Source organism: Doryrhamphus excisus, linkage group LG20 (assembly GCF_037039965.1).
Source record: "Doryrhamphus excisus strain RoL-2023G ecotype Guam linkage group LG20, RoL_Dexc_Guam_v1.1, whole genome shotgun sequence".
Lineage (NCBI taxonomy): Eukaryota > Metazoa > Chordata > Actinopteri > Syngnathiformes > Syngnathidae > Doryrhamphus > Doryrhamphus excisus.
In genome coordinates, this window is record NC_136376.1 from 11,457,044 (window position 1) to 11,478,952 (window position 21,909).

General features: G+C 39.7%; 1 protein-coding gene across 2 annotated transcripts in view; it reads right to left on the bottom strand.

Moving 5' to 3' along the window:
• wdr11 (WD repeat domain 11) overlaps positions 1-21,695 on the bottom strand; it is a 48,375-nt gene extending 26,680 nt beyond the window's left edge. For both annotated transcript variants that reach the window (XR_013625069.1, XM_078787178.1), the window contains exons 1-10: positions 21,502-21,695; positions 19,360-19,471; positions 17,121-17,274; positions 16,711-16,884; positions 16,402-16,603; positions 11,975-12,140; positions 10,078-10,189; positions 9,259-9,457; positions 7,837-7,937; positions 6,967-7,143 (exon numbers count right to left, since the gene is read on the bottom strand). Coding sequence is in view for 1 of the 2 variants with exons in the window: in XM_078787178.1 (XP_078643304.1) it covers positions 6,967-7,143; positions 7,837-7,937; positions 9,259-9,457; positions 10,078-10,189; positions 11,975-12,140; positions 16,402-16,603; positions 16,711-16,884; positions 17,121-17,274; positions 19,360-19,471; positions 21,502-21,587 (1,483 nt within the window). In the remaining variant the exon portion in view is untranslated. The remainder of the gene's footprint in view (positions 1-6,966; positions 7,144-7,836; positions 7,938-9,258; positions 9,458-10,077; positions 10,190-11,974; positions 12,141-16,401; positions 16,604-16,710; positions 16,885-17,120; positions 17,275-19,359; positions 19,472-21,501) is intronic.
• Positions 21,696-21,909: the final 214 nt, after the last annotated feature.

The window sequence follows — 21,909 nt, forward strand, 5'->3', positions numbered from 1 at the left end:
TATACTTCTACTGGATTGGACAGACGAATCAACCCGTTCATCTTCTTGCTATTCGACAGCAGTGCAAATCACACTTACAGCATGCAAATGCATGAAAGCTAACAACAAATTCAGGCACATGGATGCTCTGTGCACCGAGTGTCACTTAGATTGGCATAATGTAAATGCCAATGTAAATGAAGTGCTAACTGTTCTTCGGTAAAGTCATAGTGCATTGTAATTGTATGCTTTAGTCTTGATTTCAAAAGCTTTTAAGCATTAACAGAACACAAGCGGGACAAAAAAAGGATGCAATTATGGTTATGGAAAGGAGGCTGAGAGGAGCTGCAATTAAAATAATTACTCGATTGAGGACCATTCTAAAATTCAACAACTGTGTGAAAGCAAATAACTTCATTTTTTATGACTTATGAAAACACAGTTCTACTTTTTTGACCTAAAGTTCCTTTTTAAAAAGCAATATGAAATTCTGCATATTGCTGTGGAGTATTATTGATTACAACCATTATCAGTGACTGACAATCAAAGGAAAACATGTATAACAGGGGTCTACATGGATGTAGATCAACTTACTATTTCTTATGTAGGACATCTCATACTTGCCAATAGTGCCGTGACTGGGCCCACTCAACACCTAAAGTTCACTGCCCTTTTATAGACACAAATAAGGTGGTGCGATTATTGATCTCGCAAGTAGTTAATGATAAGTAGATAATGATGTGCAACCTTGCACAAAATATAAAATTACAACGACTCCAACTAAGACTGGCATCATTCCACAAAGCCATATAAACTGCAATAATGTGTGTTGTTCGTACATGTGCCTGGTGTCAGGTTTGGGGAAAATGTCAATGTTTTGCGTGCCACACGTGCTCCCCACATATGTACCGTATTTTCCAGACTATAAGTCGCACTTTTTTTCATAGGTTGGCTGTTCCTGCGACTTACTCCAGAGCGACTTATAAATGAAAAAGCTGCTTATGTTACATGGCACCTGTTCTGTTAATGTTTATATTTTGTGTAGCTGAATAACCATTGTGTTAGCATATCTTACACCTATTCAGCCTGTTCTCTATACTTTTATTAATGTTAGAACTTGCCTTCCATGAGGATGCAATGTCTGTTTTGGTCAAGTAGTTTGTAAAATAATTTATCCGCAAAAAATGCAACTTATACTCCAGTGCGACTTATGTATGTTTTTTTCTACCTCATTATGCATTTTTGTCCTTGTGCGACTTATACTCCGGAGCGACTTGTAGTCCAGAAAATACGGTAATTAGTGGGGCCCACTTTCAGATATTTACACAACTCACTTTCAAATATTTGTACGGAATCTATGCGTGTTGAGACTCATGGTCACCACAACATTCATTCGACATACATTATCAAAGAACAAAAATACAACAAAAATTGTACGTCAGTTTTTGACTCTGGCTTTAGATTGCAAAGTAGTCAGGACTGAATCAAGAGCATCTCTGCTGGTTGCTGACAAATAGTACACTTCAATGCTTCACAACATGAACATAATGAATCAACAATCAATTACACACAAAATATAATCAGTAACAAAGTAACAATACCAAACTACTGTAGGTGAGAGTCTAAATTTTACACTGAAACCAAACTCCAATCTAAAGTTTGTCAGACAAGCAAACCTAGGTTCTTATTTCATACATACAGTACAGTCTCCACATACCATTTTAATTAAACAGATGACGGTTTTTAACACAGCATACTCACTCATAGGAAACACACATTAAAGATGATGGGGGGGGAAATATGATTATTACTCAAAAGGTCATTACTAGTCACTAGCCAGCTCATGACATGTGGAATATTTCACTCTTAAAAGCTCAAAAGGTAACTTTACGCCTGTGTGTGTAGAAACTCAATTGGGACCATTAAATTTAGAAAGATACAGCTGTGCCAGGTCAGACCATCTGGAAGGTGTAACACGCACTTATGAAAATACAATTTGCGTGATTTTTATTTCCTTTATGAGAGCCGAATGATGAATGGTGAACGGCACATTGCATTGCGTAAAAACAACCAGGGTCATAAACAGGGAAACTCCACATCTACATTTTAGAATCGAAGAAATCTTTTCAATGAAAAGTGAAGCTTCCAAAAGAGTCCATTTACCTTCATTCAACCTTTACGGATTACCATGACCAGGATGACTGAGAATATACACAGACAAAATGACCTATGAACTTTGGCATCAAGGTACAGCCATTACACATTAGATATGGTACGCAAAAAAAAAATAAAACAAAAAAAAAATAAAAAAGATATGGTACGCATATGAGACACAGCCAAAAGCAGTTGTACCGTGCCAAGGATAAAGGCGTCGTTAGTCATTCCCTTCTCTGGGGGTCTAAGGAAGGCACGGTATCTCTGAGGTAAGATTAATTTAAGAAGGCTATGTCAGGGGAGTGAACATCGCCCATTTTTCAGCTTGACAACTAAACTGAGAGTTTAATGTGTTGGGGAGGCAACAGGAGGTGCATCTGCAGTGCATTCATACACACAAACACAAACACGCAACATCAGAAAGACAACAAATTACACACACTTGCGTGCGTTCAATTTTATAGACAAATTCTTTAAGAGGCATACAATGAAGGAAACAGTAATGCTCAGCACTGAAAAAAAATGTTCTACCTCAATCGCTCAATTGCATTTGTAGTTTTGTGGACCCGAGGACAGCTTTGCTGCAACCGTGCATTATTTAAGTCAAAGTAATAATAGGACACTGACCAGAAAACAGTGAAAAAAGACCAGCCGTCTTATATTCAGGGCTTTGATTTTTTTAACGTGCAAACCAACAGATGGTACAAATGACTTCCAAGGAAGTCGGATCTTTTTCCCCCTGTCAATCACACATACCAGTGACTGCAGCTGCAACACAGATACATGTTTGAAAAAAGTTAACAAAAGCCAATTTCAAAAGAATAGTCAAACATGGCAAATATGGCAACTTTTTCCATTGCAATCAGTTGGTATTTCGCTGATTTTATTTCTCAATTATTCTCAATGATCAGAACAGCATGCTAACACCTTCAACTTTAACTCGGAGAGATGAGAGGTACAGGTTCCATGAAATAAACTACTAGTTACAACTGCTGACAGCAGCAAGCCAAGCTAACTGGCCTACTGCTAAGCAGTTGCCTAGCCACAATACCAAACACAAAGCAAAACTCAATCTACCCCACCCATCGAACCACCACAATAAGATTGCAGTCCTATGGGAAACACTGAAGAGTCACAGTAGTAGTGCAGTAGTTTCCATTAGTGAAGCCATATTTGCAAATAAAAATCACTCTGTTGCTAATCAGCTCACTCAAACACTGATGATGCAGCAGAAAGGGCAGACAGACATTATGTAGGCAACTCTATCTGATCCTCATTTACTAATCTTCTTCTCATGGTAGTCAGAGAATTGAGGCTTTTCTCAAGGAAATCATTCTTTTAATGGCGTTAGTTCATCAAAAAAGCTCCCACGCTCCAAGAGGTAAGAGTTTTCCCTTGACAATACAGTGAATAATCTTCAGAGGTGTTGCTTGATGTTTTCAGGGGGCGGCACATCCTATTTTTACTCAGAATTTAATAGAAGGTACAGCTTTTTAAATAAATCACTCTATTCAATCATACGACAAATAAAACTAATGTATCACATTTTACAGACAATATATACCATTTGAGTAATTATTAAATATTCCTGAATTCAAGCACTGGAAAAATTAAGAAAAAAACAAGTCATGCTTGTGAGAGGATGGGGGAGATACACATACTATTCTTCACTTTTGGTTTATTAATGCACTAAAAACTATTTACTGCGACTGGCTGGCAACCATTTCAGGGATAAAATATATTTTTGATATTGAAAAAACAAGTACATGTTTTATTAGTAAAAGTAATAGTACTATAGACTATACAGTACATGTGGTGAGACCAGCCATGTTGTTTGTTCTAGAGACAGTGCCAGTGAGGAAAAGACAGGAAGCAGAACTGGAGGTAGCAGAGATGAGGATGCTGAGGTTCTCATTGGGAGTGACCAGGATGGATAGGATCAGGAACGAGTACATCAGAAGGACATTACATGTTAGAGGCCTTGGAGATAAAGTCAGAGAGACCAGACTGAGATGGTTGGGACATGTCCAGAGGAGAGATAGTGAATATATTGGTAGAAGGATTCTGCGTTTAGAGCTGCTAGGTAGGAGGCGTAGAGGAAGACCAAAGAGGAGGTTTATGGATGTAGTGAAGGAGGACATGAGGGTAGTTGGTGTGAGAGATGCAGAAGACAGGGTTGGATGGAGGCGGTTAATTTCCTGTGGCGACCCCTGAAGAGAAAAGCCCAAAGAGAAAGAAGAAGTACGGCACATGTGGAACGCCCCAAAAGGTTTTTGAGAAATCTACAAGGTTGCCACAAACAAACAACAATAAAGTTTACTGCAGAGTAAATTAGTATCAGAAGCACAGGCTAGTCTGCAAATGAGATGTTTCAGGCAGTCGAGAAGCAGTGAATTCAGCAGAATCACTCCCTTGGACATGGAAATTTTAGCCTTTGTTACTCATTTCCTATGCACCACAGCTATATAAGACCAAAATAAAGGTGGGGAAAAAACATTGTGAATAGTTTCTTTAATAGTAATTTTGGGGCCTGTATTTTGTGGTATTTTTATGCTATCATGTCAAATAGAGAAAAATGCTTGAGAAAAGCTCAATACGGCAATTGCATATATGCAATTTTCAAAAAGCAATAACCACAACAATCAATATGCGGTCCAATGTGACTTCTGTTCAAATTCCAAGGCTGCATATAGATGAGTACTAAGTCGTCTTTTTCATATTAAACAAAACCTAACAACACTCTACCCTCTTCCGTGTACTCATCTGCTGGCATTTTACATTCAATGTCTGCCCAAACAATGCCAGCCTCGACTGAAATCTCAAGGTAAACCACAAAATGTGAACACTACCCAAATTAAACTCTGACCTGCACTCTAAACATCTTTGACGCGGATGCAGAGGAGACTGCAGATCCACTGTATTACAAATCTAATCAAAGATGATCCTTCCTTAAAGAAAAAAACATCTGGCACACTTTAACTCAATATATAATATATATAATGTCCTGACAGCAGTATTCAAGCATGTAGAGTTCTTGCAATACTGGAGGCAGACCGTTCTCATTATCTTTTGAATGGATGCTGCACAAGTAAGTTAATTCCTTGTTGCTTTCCCTCTCAAAAGCACTGATGCAACGAACGAGCAATACAGAAAGAACAAAAACCTACCAAGTGTACACAAAACTGATGAGGCTTTTAGACAAAAACATGTAAAAATTAGGACTGTCAAATGATTAAAATTTGTAATCAGATGAATCAGTTTTCAACTGAATTAATCATGATAAAACACCATTTGCAACTACAGTGTGTCCGAAATACGACTATTTTTACTGTATTTTTTCATAGAAAGATACATGGCAGGACACTATTATATATACACGTGTATGTGCATGTATTAACACCTCCAAATGAACATAAAATTCAAGCTAAAAGACACCACATATTTCTGTTACACTTTAAAGGTACTATTAACAGCAATGAGAGGTTGCGTTCAAAGGCACCACATAATTAGGTTGAATTCATGTTTTCTGTGTATGTAATTCCACATTAAAAGTTACTCAGTTTCTTTGAACTCAATATCATGTGACCAGGGTCTTGGCCAGCATGGAGAGAACAGTGCTAGTTAGGTCTTGCTGCAACAAAAAGAAAGGTGACATTCCCAGAGGTGTTTATGTGTGTTATGTGAACCAATAAGTGACTAATGATTATGTTTTACAACAAGAGTGTTCGTGATAAGAATATCCATTTATTCATTTATTTCTACACACATAAAAATGTGTGATTTAATTCGGTACATTGAAAATGAGGAAGTGTTGTGCCTGGGATGGAACGGATGTGTTGACGAAATAGCGATACATATATGGTTTTGGAGTTGCACTGCTGTTCATGTGCTCAGGCCAGAATAAAGTTATAAAAGAGTATCTGAGAATGCTACAATGTGCCTCCATCTTCCGTTTTAACAAAGAGGTGTGCCTTGCTATCATGCAGGAGTTAATCATGTTAAAAAATTTGATGTCACTTTACCGCCATTAACATGTTATTAGTAAAAATGTTTTTAATTTCACTGTGAAACTATAAATGTTATTTGTTGTTCAATTGGTAACACTGTAGTACCATAAGATATAAACCCTTCAATCTACCCGACTTCAGCACACCAAACATCATTGCAATTCAGCCTAGGGCTAGTGCTTTCACCTATTTGACACCTATTAGACCCTTTTCACTGAAGAGAGTTCATTTCCCCGCTTTGTGCCTCTTCTTTGGTGAGCAATCACATTTAATTACAATCAAACTCCAACATCAACTGGTTTCAGAACGCCCTGTCCACAATACCATTCCAAAAAATGGCAACAAAATGATTCAACCTTGATCCTATCATTGGTAAATGAATAACGTTAAAGTAACTATATACCACTGTATTACCAAACACATGGATGTGGTTATCATCTTCATTAAGCTCAATTGGCTGCCTTGTGTAGTTACAATACATATGCTATAGCGGAACGACTTCTTTTCACCTTGACAAGGGGGATCATTTGCCCGAGATGTTTACTGAACGTGCTCTTGTCCATATTGCTAGGGTACAGATTGTTCACATACTCATTATAGTCATTCCTGTTTACAATCTTGCACCAGCTGCTGACAAATAATTACGTGATTTCATGTGGGTTATTGGCAATACATTTTGATCCGCTTGAGGAAACACCGGGAAGGGGGGTGGGGGGGGGCACAGACCATGTTTACAAATCTCTAAACTAATTCAGCTCTGAGAAAGTGAACTATTGGTGGGAAAGCACCCTTTGTGCTATATATGTGTGTTTACAATACAACCTACCAACAGCCAGCATCGGTTGGTAGTGGTTGATGTTTTTGGTCGTAAGAGGTGGACACATGCGGATGGCAAATGGTGGCAGTGGCAAACCAGAGAGGAGGCCAGTCAACAGGAACTTAAGCTGGACTTCTTGCTGGTTCGATGATGGAAGAGGGGCTTCACCGGCTATTAATGTTTGACCTAAAGATAGAAATGCAGACAATTCAGAAAACATTCAGACCTTTTTCAAAATGTTCATGTTAAGTTGCAACCAAAATCCTTTGGTTGTAAGTGGCCCATAATGTCAAAACAAAACAAGAATATGAAAATTGACCTATTATTGTTTTTTTTCACCATTGAACTTTGGTTGAACCACTTTTCAAGCAGACTAGATGTGAAAGTCCCAGAAATCACATGTTTTAACAGGGGCACCATTATGCTTCATCCACTTTGCTCAACTTATTTGATTCATTAAATGCCTAATAGCTGAGAACCATAAAATGCTGCTTGAGTTTGCTTCACCACACAGCCCCATGCTCCTTGATAATCTATTTTAAGGAGTTAAATGGACACGGTTATATATTTTGGATGGCTGATATGCTTCATTTTAGGCTATAACTGACATTCTTCCTTATGAGCATCAGCCATCATAACTATAAAACTGAAAATTGAGAACACTAACTGCAAATTAGAAATAATACTGCTTGAAAATGTATTGCGATCACCAAAACCCGCCAGACAACATATTGTAGCTGCTGGCCACAGCTATGATAGGTTTTGCTTGGGCCCAACTGGCTTCTGTGGAAATCATTAATTCACAGAAAGAAGAGTATAGAAAAAAATATGTGTAACATAGTAACAAATAGTGGCGCAGATGGTGATGTGAAATATTACCTATCATGCTGTTGAGGGAGAGATTCTGAATATGTTTCTGGTTTGGGCCCAGCGGAGATCCACAAAACGACACTGGAGAATACAGTGGTGACAGACCTGAACTGCAACAAAACAGATTAAATAAAATATTAATCTAATATATCATGAGAGCATAATGGCATAACAGGTTTGGTTGTGTCTTAAATGAAAATGAGTGAACTAAGAATAAGAACGTATTGAAATTAGGCAGTATGACCACAAAGTGAAGAGCCAAACATATTTTTTTTGTAAATTAATCCCGCAACTTAACATAAGTAATAAAAGTCGACCGTCACTGTTTTTCACAAAGTAATTCAGAAAAGAATGTTGTTTCATGGTTGAATACAGCCTATTATTGGTGAAAAGAAATAATATTAAATATGCATATTTAAGCCAATAGTACTTATGCTTGGCCGACATTGGGCATTTTGAAGCATGCAAGTGGCTAAATGAACAAGCTATAGAAGCAAATAGAGGGAAGAAGCAGCATTCTAATAGTGAATATAGTACTGTATTCTACATTGGTTATTAGGTATCGGTGAATGGTGGGTGAGACAAGGGCCAGATGTAATTAGTTTAAATTATCTCACAACAGGCACAACAATAATCATCATAATAACAACTCGAGTTACTGTTGGTGTTATATTCCACGACAAGCTAAAACTCAGCTTTGGACCTCTGTCACTTCCTGTATTCTACTGTATCTGTCTGCCTGCCATTAATGTCCGTTAAGGAACACATTTACTGTGACACACACAAACAGGAGTTTTATTTATGTCTTTAATGGCTTATTTATTCACATTCTGTCTATTGCATTGGGTAATATGAGTGTGAAGCCTTTTAAAGCTGCCATTAAACCACACTAAGAAGACAATAGTCACCTCCAGAAAAAACAAGACATAATGCTAATGTGCGAGTAAAAGTTATGCTATGGGCACTAATAATGCTAAAAACCGTATTTAGAAGATTGTAAACAGGCTTGCTATGCCATAACTATGAAACTATTACTACTTCACTTATTGCTGTCAAGTCTGCGACAAATGAGGGATTATTGTATATTCCCGTTTTAACTTGTTAGTAAGCACACAAATCCATCTGTGCCCCACACAAGAAACAAACTGAAAGGAGCAATACAGTAATGTCTTCACGACAGGAGCTCAGAGTTTCCCATCAAAGGAAAGCGAGACTCATTGGTGATAGCATAAGTCCCTGCACGTCGTACCTGTGACAGTCGCTGAGAAGCCTAAATTTGGGTCAGAGGATTATGCAGTTTTAAAGGAAGTTTATTTAAGGCAACTTATAAAGTAATGTGACTCATTCATGGCCTTTTTTCAAGTCAGCGCCTGCAAATGTGTGATATAGGACAGCAGACTTATTCAGCACAATTTCTGTCTGCGTGTGTACCTCGGATTGACAGAAGCTCTGCCTGTGTAGGCTTTGAGCTCCCATAGCATGACTCTACCATCGCTGACCGTGAGAGCCGCATTGTTTTCGTTGACAGGGCAGATAACCATGCGATATGGCCGGACAGTCTTGGTAACACGGATAGCATCACACTGAGAGCGAAGGTCGTATACAAGCTCCTGGGCACTCTGTTCTGGGTCTGAGAAAGGAGGATAAGACAGAATGATGTATCAATGGCTGAAAGGTACATCAGGACAGCCTGAAAGGGGTAGGTAATGGGAAACATCAGAGTGGGACCAAGAAAATGAACAAGTGTTGGGCATGTGAATAAAGGGGAGACACAAACGTGGGATAAGGCATTGATTAGTTGTTAATAACAAAAAAACAGAAGAGAGAAGATGAATGGGAGGAGATCGTGGAAAAGGTAAGCTTGAAGGGAAATGAGAGTACGACAATAAAGAGAGAGGATTTAAGGAGATAAGCACCCAGAACAGGAAATAAGCGTTTAAATGAGGGTGTGAGCGTCTCATAAAAAGAAATGTCAAGGAAGCAAGAAAAGGAGCTGGCAGACAACAGCAAGGAAGGAATAAGTGAGGAACAGAAAGACAGACATGTGGCCAGACTATAGACTCCCATTGGCCAGTAACACTAAGCCAAAAGATAAATGAGATAGTAGGAGTCTGAATGCCCATTGGTGCAAAGAGAAAGGCTTCAGGCTTTGTCAGTGCTATAGGCAGAATAAATTGAGGGGAAAACAACACAGGAGTGATGGAGGGCTGTCACAAATGGCGTCCACTGCACATGTAAGACAAAGCATACCCGCTGCTCCTGATGCTTCTTCTGGAGCTGCAGTGGAGCGGCACACACGGAGTGTGATGCATCCATTCTCATGGAGGCAGTATAAGGCATCTCTCTGGGCGCACGGGATCACCTGACACAAGATATTAAGAGGGACGACAGAGATGACATGATGATTGGCCTCTGCCATTTCATGTTCTTGGGTTACACAACTTCTCTCTCAAACGCTAATCTAACAAGCGTTATGTTTGGTTCGATTAAAGGCTCATTTGTGGTCTTGGAAACTGTGAGGACAATGTGTTTTTTAACCTAGTTTTAAGTTTTTATTTTCTACAACAGAAAAAAATGATTTGTCGTGAGGTGATCTTATTTGTTAGACAGTATCTAAAATACAAAAATACATACAACCAACAATAAAGCCTCATTTTCGGGTGAATCTCAACTCATAGTGACGGGTTTTCACTGCTGCGGCGTGTGGGGATTAAGTGGAACGTCAATTTAAACGAAATCTTAAAGATGAAACGCTCTTAATGCACAAAGTAATCATTCAAACTTACTTATTTGTTGATATGATGCACAGAGAGCAAGGAACAACTTGCCGCTGTCTCCTTCCTGCTTCGGTCTTCTCGAATTGTGAGGCGTTCAAGCGCACTCGTAATTTTTCATGTTAGGCGCTCATTGTTTTTCATTTTTAATCACGTTCACTGCAATTGACGAACCCCACTTTGGGAACAACTGCTTTACATCAACTGAGTAAAGCACACTCATCAATCATTGCTTCACATACCGTGGGGAGTCTAAGCGATGTTAAACTGTTTAAAATATGTTCTATTACTTGCTCTACAGCCCTGATAAATCTACCCTCCTACCAGATTTCATCCATTTCCAATTACAAAACTGGTCTCCAGTTGTAGAATTGGCAACCAAAGGTCAGTGGTGCTACTGAACAGGACATCATATCTTAAGTACAGCAGTCTGATTATTCTGCTGTGAACAACGCAACCCTGCTCTGCTGGGCCCTCACCTCACACTGATGAGGTGAGCACTGAGTGTGAGGGAAAAAAAGTAGACAACTTTATCATTTGTGCCAGGGGGAATTGCTCTTGTGGAAGATTTATCCAAAAAATAAGGCCTTTAGTAAAGCCTGGAATATAATGAAATAAAAGCAAAGGGAGGGGTGGGAGGTCTTTTACAGGCAGGGAAAGACAGTGATGTATGAAGCATGTTAAAGCTTAACCGCGCCATCACAAATTCATTTACCTCACCTTAACTAACCAAAGTATTAGAACAAAACAAGTTCTAAATTGTCTTGTGCTTGAAACTTCCAAATTGATGTCAGAGTGGACTTTATGTCATACACTTGTAAATTAAACAAGCCTGGGAGCTAATGGAATTCAGACCTTGAAAAATCAATGTAAATGGCAATTTAAATCTATTTTTAAACATTCATTTTCTCGTGCTTATCCTCACCAGGGTCACAGGGGTGCTGGAGCCTATCCCAGCTGTCTTCGGGCGAGAAGTAGGGTACACCCTGGACTGGTTGCCAGCCAATCACAGGGCACATATAGACAAACAACCATTCACACTCACATTCATACCTATGGACAATTTGGAGTCGCCAATTAACCTAGCATGTTTTTGGAATGTTGGAGGAAACCGGAGTACCCGGAGAAAACCCATGCATGCACAGGAAGAACATACAAACTCTACACAGAGATGGCCCAGGGTGGAATCATACTCGGGTCACCTAGCTGTGTGGCCTGCGCGCTAACTACTCAACCTAAATCTATTTTTTGTAACCCAAAAATCTAACCCAAAAAGCCAAATATATATATATTTCTGTGGTTCACAGAAAATGTACAGCAATTGCGTTAAACCTCACTGAGACAGGTTTTACATCAGTGTATGAAAGTCTCACCTGGATGAAGGGCACTCCAGAACGTTCAATGGCCACCACTCCTACAGTCTGGCTGAGCTCCAGGTCCAGGATGAGGATCTCTCTAGGATACAGCAGCAACATGTGGTTCCTCTTGGATGGGAGGTAAGAGAGCTGCAGGCAGTCGTTCAACGTCACTGCCTCTGCACTACAGTCCACAAAGTGGAGGAAGAACATTAAAGGAATTGTCATTTGTTTTCACCTATCTTCTTAAGAATAAACAAAAGGCAGGACGTATTTGGTGGTAAGTAGGGGCTTTTGGGCGATTTAATTAGTAATTGTGATTAAGACACCACGCTCATAGTTAGCCATATGTACTTTATGTTTTGTTCCACAAGTGCATTTTTTTGTTTATCCCTATTCAAGGTGACTTTTGAACACTGGTCAATAAATATTTACTTTGAACTGCACTTGGTCAAAATTTTGTCAGGGTGCAATCTACCTCTTTTGATCAGCCCAACTCGAGAGTACATAAGTCACTTTTCTGTACCAGCTGTAAATTCCAAAAGTCATGACATAGTGGTTAACATGTTACACTGCAGTTTGGCATATTTCCGAATAACACTATGGATAATATCCTTCCTTTTATTTCACGCATGTATATTGATTTGCATTGTGTTTTTTGTACTTTATTTAAAATTCTCTCACACCCAGTTTAAAAACCTTTCCAGATATGTTATATATGTAGATGTAAATGCCGGAAGTACCTATCTAGTGTTTGAGCATGTGAAAAATATGGATACAGATCATGTTTATTTATGTATTCCCATACAACAAACAAGAGTGAATTATGTCCGCCAGTGGATATCACAGGACAGATGGTGGCAACTGGCCAAATTGGGTGACAATAACAGGTGACTGATGAGTGAAGGTAGTACTCTGGCAGCCAAATGAACTATCATTCCATGCATGTTTTAAATGAGTTGGGTATTGATTAGAGCCGTAACTCATCTAGTCAGGTTCATTCCTCTCGATCACAATGTGATACAGCAGAGGAAAATGCCAGTGAGATTGTTATCTTCTGGTGAAGGCATGGCTCGATAAAAATGCCTCAAAAGAGGAACCTTTAGGAGTTGCTGAGCCCCACACGATTAGCACCTCAATGATGCCAGTCGAGGAAGCAATGAGGCCTGAAATGTCTAAGCCACCAAAGGCAGCATCAAAAAGAAAGTGTTAAAGCCTTCTAAGTCTTAGATGCAAAGGGCAACGCAACAGATCTTCAGAGAGGAAGACAAAAAAAAAACATGAAAAGGAAAGAGGACAGAGTCAGAATATTTAGCTGTCCAATTCCAAAAACATCACACACTGGATCATATCTCTTCTGAAGCAACACAGTAGACCCAGTTTATAACTAGTAGTGAAACAGTGTCTTGCGTGTGACATTTATGGTGGTAATCAGTGGTGGTAATAAGTGTTTTAAGCCTTTTCATTCCATATCAATAGGAAAAACTAAACCAAACTGAAGAAGTCACAAGCTAGCGTACTTTGTAATGGCGGTCCCAAGACTGGATAAATGCTAAATCAGAAAGTGCATCCATCATGAAACAAATATTCCAATCATGATAAACCTTTCTATATCGGCTCAGTCTCAATGACGACGCCCACTGGCACTGTTAACCAACGGGGTACCAGAGAAAACTATGCTACTATTGGTTGACTGCGAAGGCAGAGATGGGGAAGATGTGTGAGAAAAGACAACATGAGATGAGGAAAGGCAGCAGTGTAGCTGTGAGAGTACGGACTCTAAATGTTGGCATAATGAAAGAATGGGCACGGCGATAGCTAACCTGACAGAGAGTCTTAAGAGACCACATGAAAAGGCAGCAAGGCAAAAAGCATTGGATGAGGTTATAAGCTGTTTTACAATGGAGTAGATGGGACCAGGAATGGAGTAGGTGTGATCTGAAGGAAGAGTATGTAAATAGCACCATGGAGGTCAGGCAGAGCTATGGTGAAAAAGACTGAAATTGGGGGGTGTAATGATGAACACTGTAAAAACACATACCCTACAACTTGGTTGTGACGAGTTTAAAAAGAAAGATATTTTTTGGAGCTGGATGGATGAGCAACTGCAAAGAATTCCCAGAGGTGAAAAGTGGTAGCTGGAGCAGACCTCAGCGGCCATGTTCACACCACCCCAAAGAGCACAATAGGATCAAGACACTAGTCACGTTTACATGAGGAGTTTTTCTCTTTCCCAAATGGAATCTTTCCAAATGACCTTTCCGAGAGCAATGGTATACATGGAAAGGAATATTCCAATTGCGTGTCTACATGCGCCGCTATAATCAACCAGAATAGTCAATGGGGCATGCGCAGTAAAGCGTAAACACCAACATCACGTGATACCGACTTCCTCGAGTTTTTCTTTCACTTGTTGGAATAACTCCGCATTGCCAGTTTTTCGTTCGTCCAGTCTTGAAATTTAGTTTGAATGAAAAGCAAACTTTCCGCAGCAGTCCAGTGCCGATTGCTCGCCTTCATTTCTTTTAAATGGAAGAACGTCTGGAGCTGCGTGTTACCTCATATCTCAGCATTCGCTGAAAGAACGCACCCGGGAACAGGAAAAGATAAAGTTCAATCTTGCTAATATTTTATAATTAAGCTTGGCACATGTTTTATATAGGGCGGCACGGCGGTCGAGTGGTTAGACCTCACAGCTAGGAGACCAGGGTTCAATTCCACCCTCGGCCATCTCTGTGTGGAGTTTGCATGTTCTCCCCGTGCATGTGTGGGTTTTCTCTGGGTACTCCGGTTTCCCCCACATTCCAAAGGTTAGGTTAATGCTAGGTTAATTGGCGACTCCAAAGGGTCCATAGGTATGAATGTGAGTGTGAATGGTTGTTTGTCTATATGTGCCCTGTGATTGGCTGGCAAATCCAGGGTGTACTCCGCCTCTCACCCAAAGACAGCTGGGATAGGCTCCAGCACCCCCGCAACCCTCGTGAGGAAAAAAGCTGTAGAAAATGAATGAATATTTTATATAGATATGTATTTTCTTTTTTAATAAACTGGACTTGTGAGTGGCGTACAGAAGGGTTTAGATTCTGTTCCACAGATGGCGGTAATGCACACAAAAGCTGCTTGCCAATCGCCAATAAACAACAGAAGAAGAAAAACACCACGAAGATGAACGCACCCTGACAACTTTCCGATTGAGTGGTTACAAGATACCTCAATCGGATTGGGGAAAGGAATATTCCACCCCTGTGAATCCGATTATATATTCAGTCGGATTGGCACTTTTCTTTCAGAATGAGGTGTATACAAAGGCTAGATTCTTTCCGTTTGAGTAAATAACCTGAATGGAATTGGAATATTTGGGTCCATGTAAACGTGGCTAATGTCAGAAGGGCCGGCGTAGTGATTACGCTGGATCATAATGAAGGCTTTGCTGTCAGATTATTTGCTGTGTGTTGACATTAATATGTATGATGACAGCACTAGAGTCAGCACATTGCTGATGACAGACTTTCTTTCCGCTAATCCACCCACTATCAACATTAGGAGGAGATGGGTGAGAAAAAGCGCAGTAACTTTTTCCTTTCTTACATGTGAAAGGACAGACATGAAATGGACATGATGCGTGTGTGTATGCGTGAAAAAGGTGGTTGTCTGGGTGTGTAGACAGAGGGGGGGCAAGGTGCTACCGTTATGAATAAGCCCGTGTAAGACTGTAAGGTGGCTGCGAGAAATATTTTGCCAGCCCTTTTTGTGATATATTTAAAGGGATTGTAGGCCAAATCTTACAAGCGAGGCACTTTTGGTACCTACACCCAATTGCTAAAACGACTAGGGTTATGTTTGTCAAAGAAAACTATTACATGGACTTTAAAATGCTAAACATTATATCTGTATACATGATACAGTTTACATATAGTGGTGGCAAAGTTTCATTCCATCAGGACTTTGGATGACAGTTCAAATCCTGCTGTGGATAAAATTAATTGCAAATAGTTGTTGTCTGCTTAGTACTGTTGAGGTGCCCTAGAGCAAGGCAGTGGAACCCATCACTCATCAACCCACACCCTCTGCATACAGCAGAGTGAAATCATAATTATTCTGAGGATTAAAACAACTGGAAGAAAATGTAATCTCTGTGATTAATAGGCAAAAATATGCATTCTTGAGATAAAGTAAAAGTTTGGACCAACTTTCCCATTGAGCGGCAAGGGAAAGTGTGTCAGTGTCTTATTAGGGATTTATTAAACCAATATTACACCTTTGTAACATTAAATTGCTTTAGAAATCTATTCCGATATAGTGGATTTGCATATACTGAGGGAGTAGCAATTTAAAAATGAATTTCTGTCAAAGTACTCAATAATTCATTGAGGTACAGTCATGTGAAGGACAAGGCTAATTTTTAAATCCAGTTATGTGGCTAAGGGGAAGCTGGTGGCACTTACGTGGGTTTTTCATTGGTGATTAGCACTTTGACCTTGTTGAGAGCCTTCTTGGCACCAGTAGGAGCTGGTGCAGCGGTGGGTGCTGGTTTGGTGTGGGCAGGACTTGCATGGGGACTTGCGATGTAGACCTTTTTACCCGCACTTCCTGGTGGTTTTGAGTGAGAAAAGTCTGTGATGAAGACTATTCCTTCACTCGTCAGCACTGCACACAAAATTGAAAAAAATATATACTTTATAAAACTAAATGTTGTGAGGTTAAATGTATGCAGATTAAATATACAGTAACTTAATATGGAATGAGGCACATACATGCCATGTTGGAGGGGTCAAACGGGTCAAAAGAAAAGGACAGGATGTTCTCAGCGTAGCTCTTCTTCCACAGCTTGGTTCCTGTGTCTCCATTCCACAGAATAATATAGTTGGGAGGATGTACGGCTAACAACAGATCACGGGACACATCCTGATTCCACAGCCACTCCAAATCTGAAAGAACAGAGGGAAAGCCAACAAAATTGGAAGGAGTGAAGATGAATCGTTGATGTCTGCAGCAGGACTGACAGAGTAACGCCAAAAGCATTGTAATGAGAACAAATACAACACAATGTAAGAGTTTCTATAGAAGAGATTGGGGATTTTTTTGGCAGGTCTCGCCCCATAATGTCCTGCTCCAAAATAAAGAATCGTTACAGACCACTATAAAAACAGCAATGATTTCGTACCCTGGATGGGTTTGGAGTGCTCTTGAATCTCACAATGGGCAGTGCCACTGACAACATCCCAGACGATGATCTTCCCAGAGGCATCTCCTGAGGCCAGCCGCAAACAGTAGGGCGAGCTCAGGTTGTGGTAGTAATTTTCTCTGGACCACTTCACCTGGAAGAAATATTAAAAACAAATATATATAACAAAATAAAGTCGAGAATCTCTGATGCAAGTAACAATGCAAGAAGTCCCACACACGGCAGACATGCTTGTTCTGGATGCTGCAGTGGGGGCAGGGCGGATTGGCGGAGGGTATCAACGTTTTAAGCAAGTGTCGGTTGTTATCGAAACTGCTTTTACACTAGTAGGAGAATGTGATTACAAAAGACATGCTGAACATGGATGCAAACAACACAGGACTGATTTGACTTGGAAATAAAACACACTCTTTATAATACTAATACTTATACTAATACTTTATAACACTTTTAGGTTTTTCTTATATAACCCGTACAAAAGAAAAGGATGGTTAAAAAAATGTACTTTGCTGTTTTTTGGTTTGTCACATATCTTGGTTATCCCAGGGGTCTGGGCATGACTATGTCTAAAAATGCCGATATTTCTGTACTTCAGCTGGGAGGCTCTCCTGCTCGTCCACCATGTCTTCGGCATGGGACTGACCACATAGTGAGAAAATATCCCCTCGGTGCGTGGTGCGGAAAATTTGGGCCGCACGGACGCAGCACGGAGGGGCGCAGTTGCAAAAGTGATGTTATTTGGCTGTGCAGAGCCATGTGTCATATAAAACAAATTCTCCTCCCATCCAGTGTGGAAGTGGTAAGTTTTTGGCTCCTTAAGTTTGGAAGAAATAAATTAGCAAATTAGCAATGTGGTATAAACAACAAATGATAGGAGTGTAAGGTGACTATAGGGGTGTTATTTCATGTTCATAAGGCTTTAATAATTTACAAAATCCTAAACAGGATTTCTGTGCTCTAACTACAAAAATATACTGTATTTAAAGTGGTTGGGTCTGGAAACAATTAACCCCTATAAACAAGGGACGAATGTAAGCAAACTGACAAAATGTGTTGCAATCGTAACAACCGTAGTCCGCACAAAATGTATCTAAAATTGACTTGAACATATGCAAATTAGCTGACATCTGCCTTTACAACTTCAGAGTATTTGTGTGTTACTGCTCTGGTTTTTCATTAAAATACCACGGCCTATCGGTGGGGCGAGCCCCACTAACTGAGAAGCACTGATTTAACCAAACGATGTACACAATATTTAAGCCTGTATGTATCATTTCCATTGCAGAAAATCCTCAATAAATGAAAATGTGTGCAGATGGCTAAGCATGCAACAGACCAAGCAAGGGAGACACATGATTAATATTAAAGGTCAGACAATGGATGCTACAAAGTCAAAACTTCTCTAATAAACCCAATGACCTATTTAAAACAAATGCCTTGCATTTACTGCTGCCTTGTAAATGTGGTGCTACGGGGAAAAGTGCAATTGATAAGCAGTGGATGCCAGCTTTGCACTTAAAAAGACAAATTACTCAAAGCAGAGTATTCTATTTTGTTTGACTGTTTTATTTCCCTCTCTATGGTGGTTGTTTTTTCTTTTATATCTATCATCCACCAAAATGCCCTGCATTGTGAATGTGTGGTAAGGAACCACTAACTGCTGCAGTGTGCTTACGATTAAAGTGTTTTGGAGTAAAGAATGGGAGCCCCAGGCGCAGCCTAGCCTCTGATAATCACTGGAGAATGTATGGCCCCTTATTGAGTGTTCTGCAAAGCACACAAATACTGTGCATACACATACACACCCATAAACACAAAGGAACCTCTCAGTCGCTGCAGAGGAATATCCTTTCACAGGATCAATAATGTCAGACAGCAACAACTTAGCTCAAGGTCAAACAATACCATGAGGGTGGATAAATTGTACTGTGGTTGAAAGGGTCTCAGCCAGCAGCAAGTGTGTGCACTTTACCTGACAGGAACATTCTGCCAAAAAGCAAGTTATATTGTCGAAAATAAAACTATACACAACCGTATAAAACCACATTATACCATAAAACCACAAATATGAAGAAAGCAGTCTGAAGTGAGAAAGAACAAGAATAGGCAGAAAATGTAAACCTACATTTAAATGACCCAACAGTAGTATAACATCACTTCCTTAAAAAAAAAAAAAGCAAACACTGTTTTGTGGTCTGGTAATTAAAGAAGAGCTTACCTTGACCACATTGGCTTTGTGCCTTTCCAGCACTTGGATGGTCTGTGCTGTCTTTGGATCAATGATAAGAATGCTTGAGTGACATCCCTGAGCTATCAGTCCCTGCCAGCCCCTAAAAACCAAAAAAACAGAAGAAAGGAGGGTGTCTTTGTTGTCAAAAAGGAATGCAAAATTGAAAAGAAACTCAAGACCAAGCTCTTTCCATTCCAGACACAAGATATAACTCAAGTGGGGGACCACATTTCTCAACACTCCAGAATGTGATTGACTTTATATTCCTGTGATCCAACTACATCAATCTGTGTTCAGCAAGTTGCCATGAATAATAGGAAATAAAGCATTGGTGGCAGGCTTAATGTGCTTTTTAGCACTTTAAATGATAATGATATTAAACATCTCTCCTGTTAAGGCCCAACGTTAAGCCTTTCATCAGAGCATCAGGACAAGATAAAAGGTATGTGGGATATATGAATTCACTTTAATATCTATCTGCAGATTAAATTTTATTAGAATCTGATGTTGTGGAATGTGCTCATTTTGTCCTGGAATTACAGTGTACATGCAATGTGTAGTGTGGCATGGAAGCAGATACAGCGTGCAGCAATTTGCTCTAACTTCTTTAATATTTGGGGTAGAGAAGTGAAGTTTAAGACATGTTTTATCAGACTGAATTAATCACAAGCTTGATTTAATTCAACCTTCAACATTCTAACTGAACCAGTATCGTTTATGAATCATATTGGCAACCACGAATCGAATCATTACCAAAGCATATCATTACACCCCTAGTATTCGTTTATGTGGCCAAATGGCCAAATGGCCAAATGGTCAGCAGTACAAAAACTAGATACTGTAGATAACAAGATGTACCATACAGCCCGGGCCGATTTTATACCAAGACACAGGTTTTGGGTGCATGATTATGTATCATTTAACAGTTCGGACATATGCTATGTTTATGAAGTATGTCTTCATAAACTTACTTGTCCTGGAGTGCTGACTTAGATGCAAAGGTGCACCCCTGATACACTGAAATTTTTTTAACAATAAGAATTTTCAGTTGGCAGTTCACAGACACTCCTAACAGTAAACAAATAACTGCCGCATTGACTGGCCAAAAGATTAGGTACACCTGCACAGTAGCTGCATCAAATATTCTACCTGTATGGCTATGGTGAAAGATTACGCCCCTCTCAATATGTTGCAGTATGCACTTTGCGGTCTTGAACTTTCATTTCATCTTTCATTTGCGGTGCTGTAAATGGATGGTTCATGCATGTTTGCATGAATCACCAACTTCACATAAATCATTTAAAAATAATACAATCATAGTCTTATAGATCACTTATACACTGTACACATATAGCAAAATACTGTATGCAAGCCCCGCCCATTTAAACCACGCCCCCATTCAGTTTATACCACGCCTACTCTGATCCATACAGATCATTGAGATGAGTGAACAGATACAGATAGTGGTCTATTCGCTCATCCCGACAAGGAAATACAGCTGGAACAAATGCAGATTCTGGAAGACCTACAATGTTTTCTGTGCGGATCATCTTGTGTAGCTGCTCTTTAGGAGTCCGCAACTCAATACAAACAGCCGAAAATGAACATAGGTCCCCATGAATTTAAACCTCCATGTATAAGGAAGTGTTGTTAAAATAATTTGTATCCCTCTAAAATAATTTAGCATGATTATTTATGTGGATTGCACATGTACAGTTTACACATCTGCCATGGCCACCTTATGCTATGAAATTGCTACACAAGCTATGTTATTCCTGTTCAGTATCATATAGCATCTGGGTGGAACAATCCATTACTAGGGTTCTTACGGAACATGGCGCAAAAATATACTGCCGAGTATCTTACATTTCTAGATTTCTAGACCAGAACCAAGGCTACAACAGGCCCAGGAAAATGCAAATCACATGACACGACATGCCTTGCATGTGATTTACCAGCGATGGCAAAATTCCACAAAGTCAATATCTAATGACAAATATACCTAACAGACAAAAAATAACCAATGAAGTTAAATTCACACCTTCCTGAGGGTGACGCAATATGTAAACACGAATGTTCATTCAAAAACAAGCTACCAGCGCATGCTAACGGAACAGCTGCAGTACTCACCAATCTACTGCGGTTTTATTCTGCAAATTAAGAGTGCCAGTCAACGTCCGCGCCGCGAGTTTGATGTTGACCGTGTAAGGAATCATTGTCAGTGATCAGTCTTTGCGATTCATTCACGTTGCTTGGTCGAGAGCTTTTGCAGTGAATTAGCTTCTGTGGCTGGCTGGGCTCTGTTTTGGATGGTAACAGGAAGTGATACTGTGTTGTTGAAAATAGGGTCGTGCGGGAACACATTCTATTAATGTAGTTCCGCATGAGAGGTAGGCGATATCAAGTAAATAATCTTTTCTTGAACATAGTTGAACACAACTATTTTGTGATTGTTGTCTTTAATTTCTTGACCATCTTTATAAACGCAGGACAAATATAATTACAGTACAAACATTTCTTTGAATATATATAAAATAG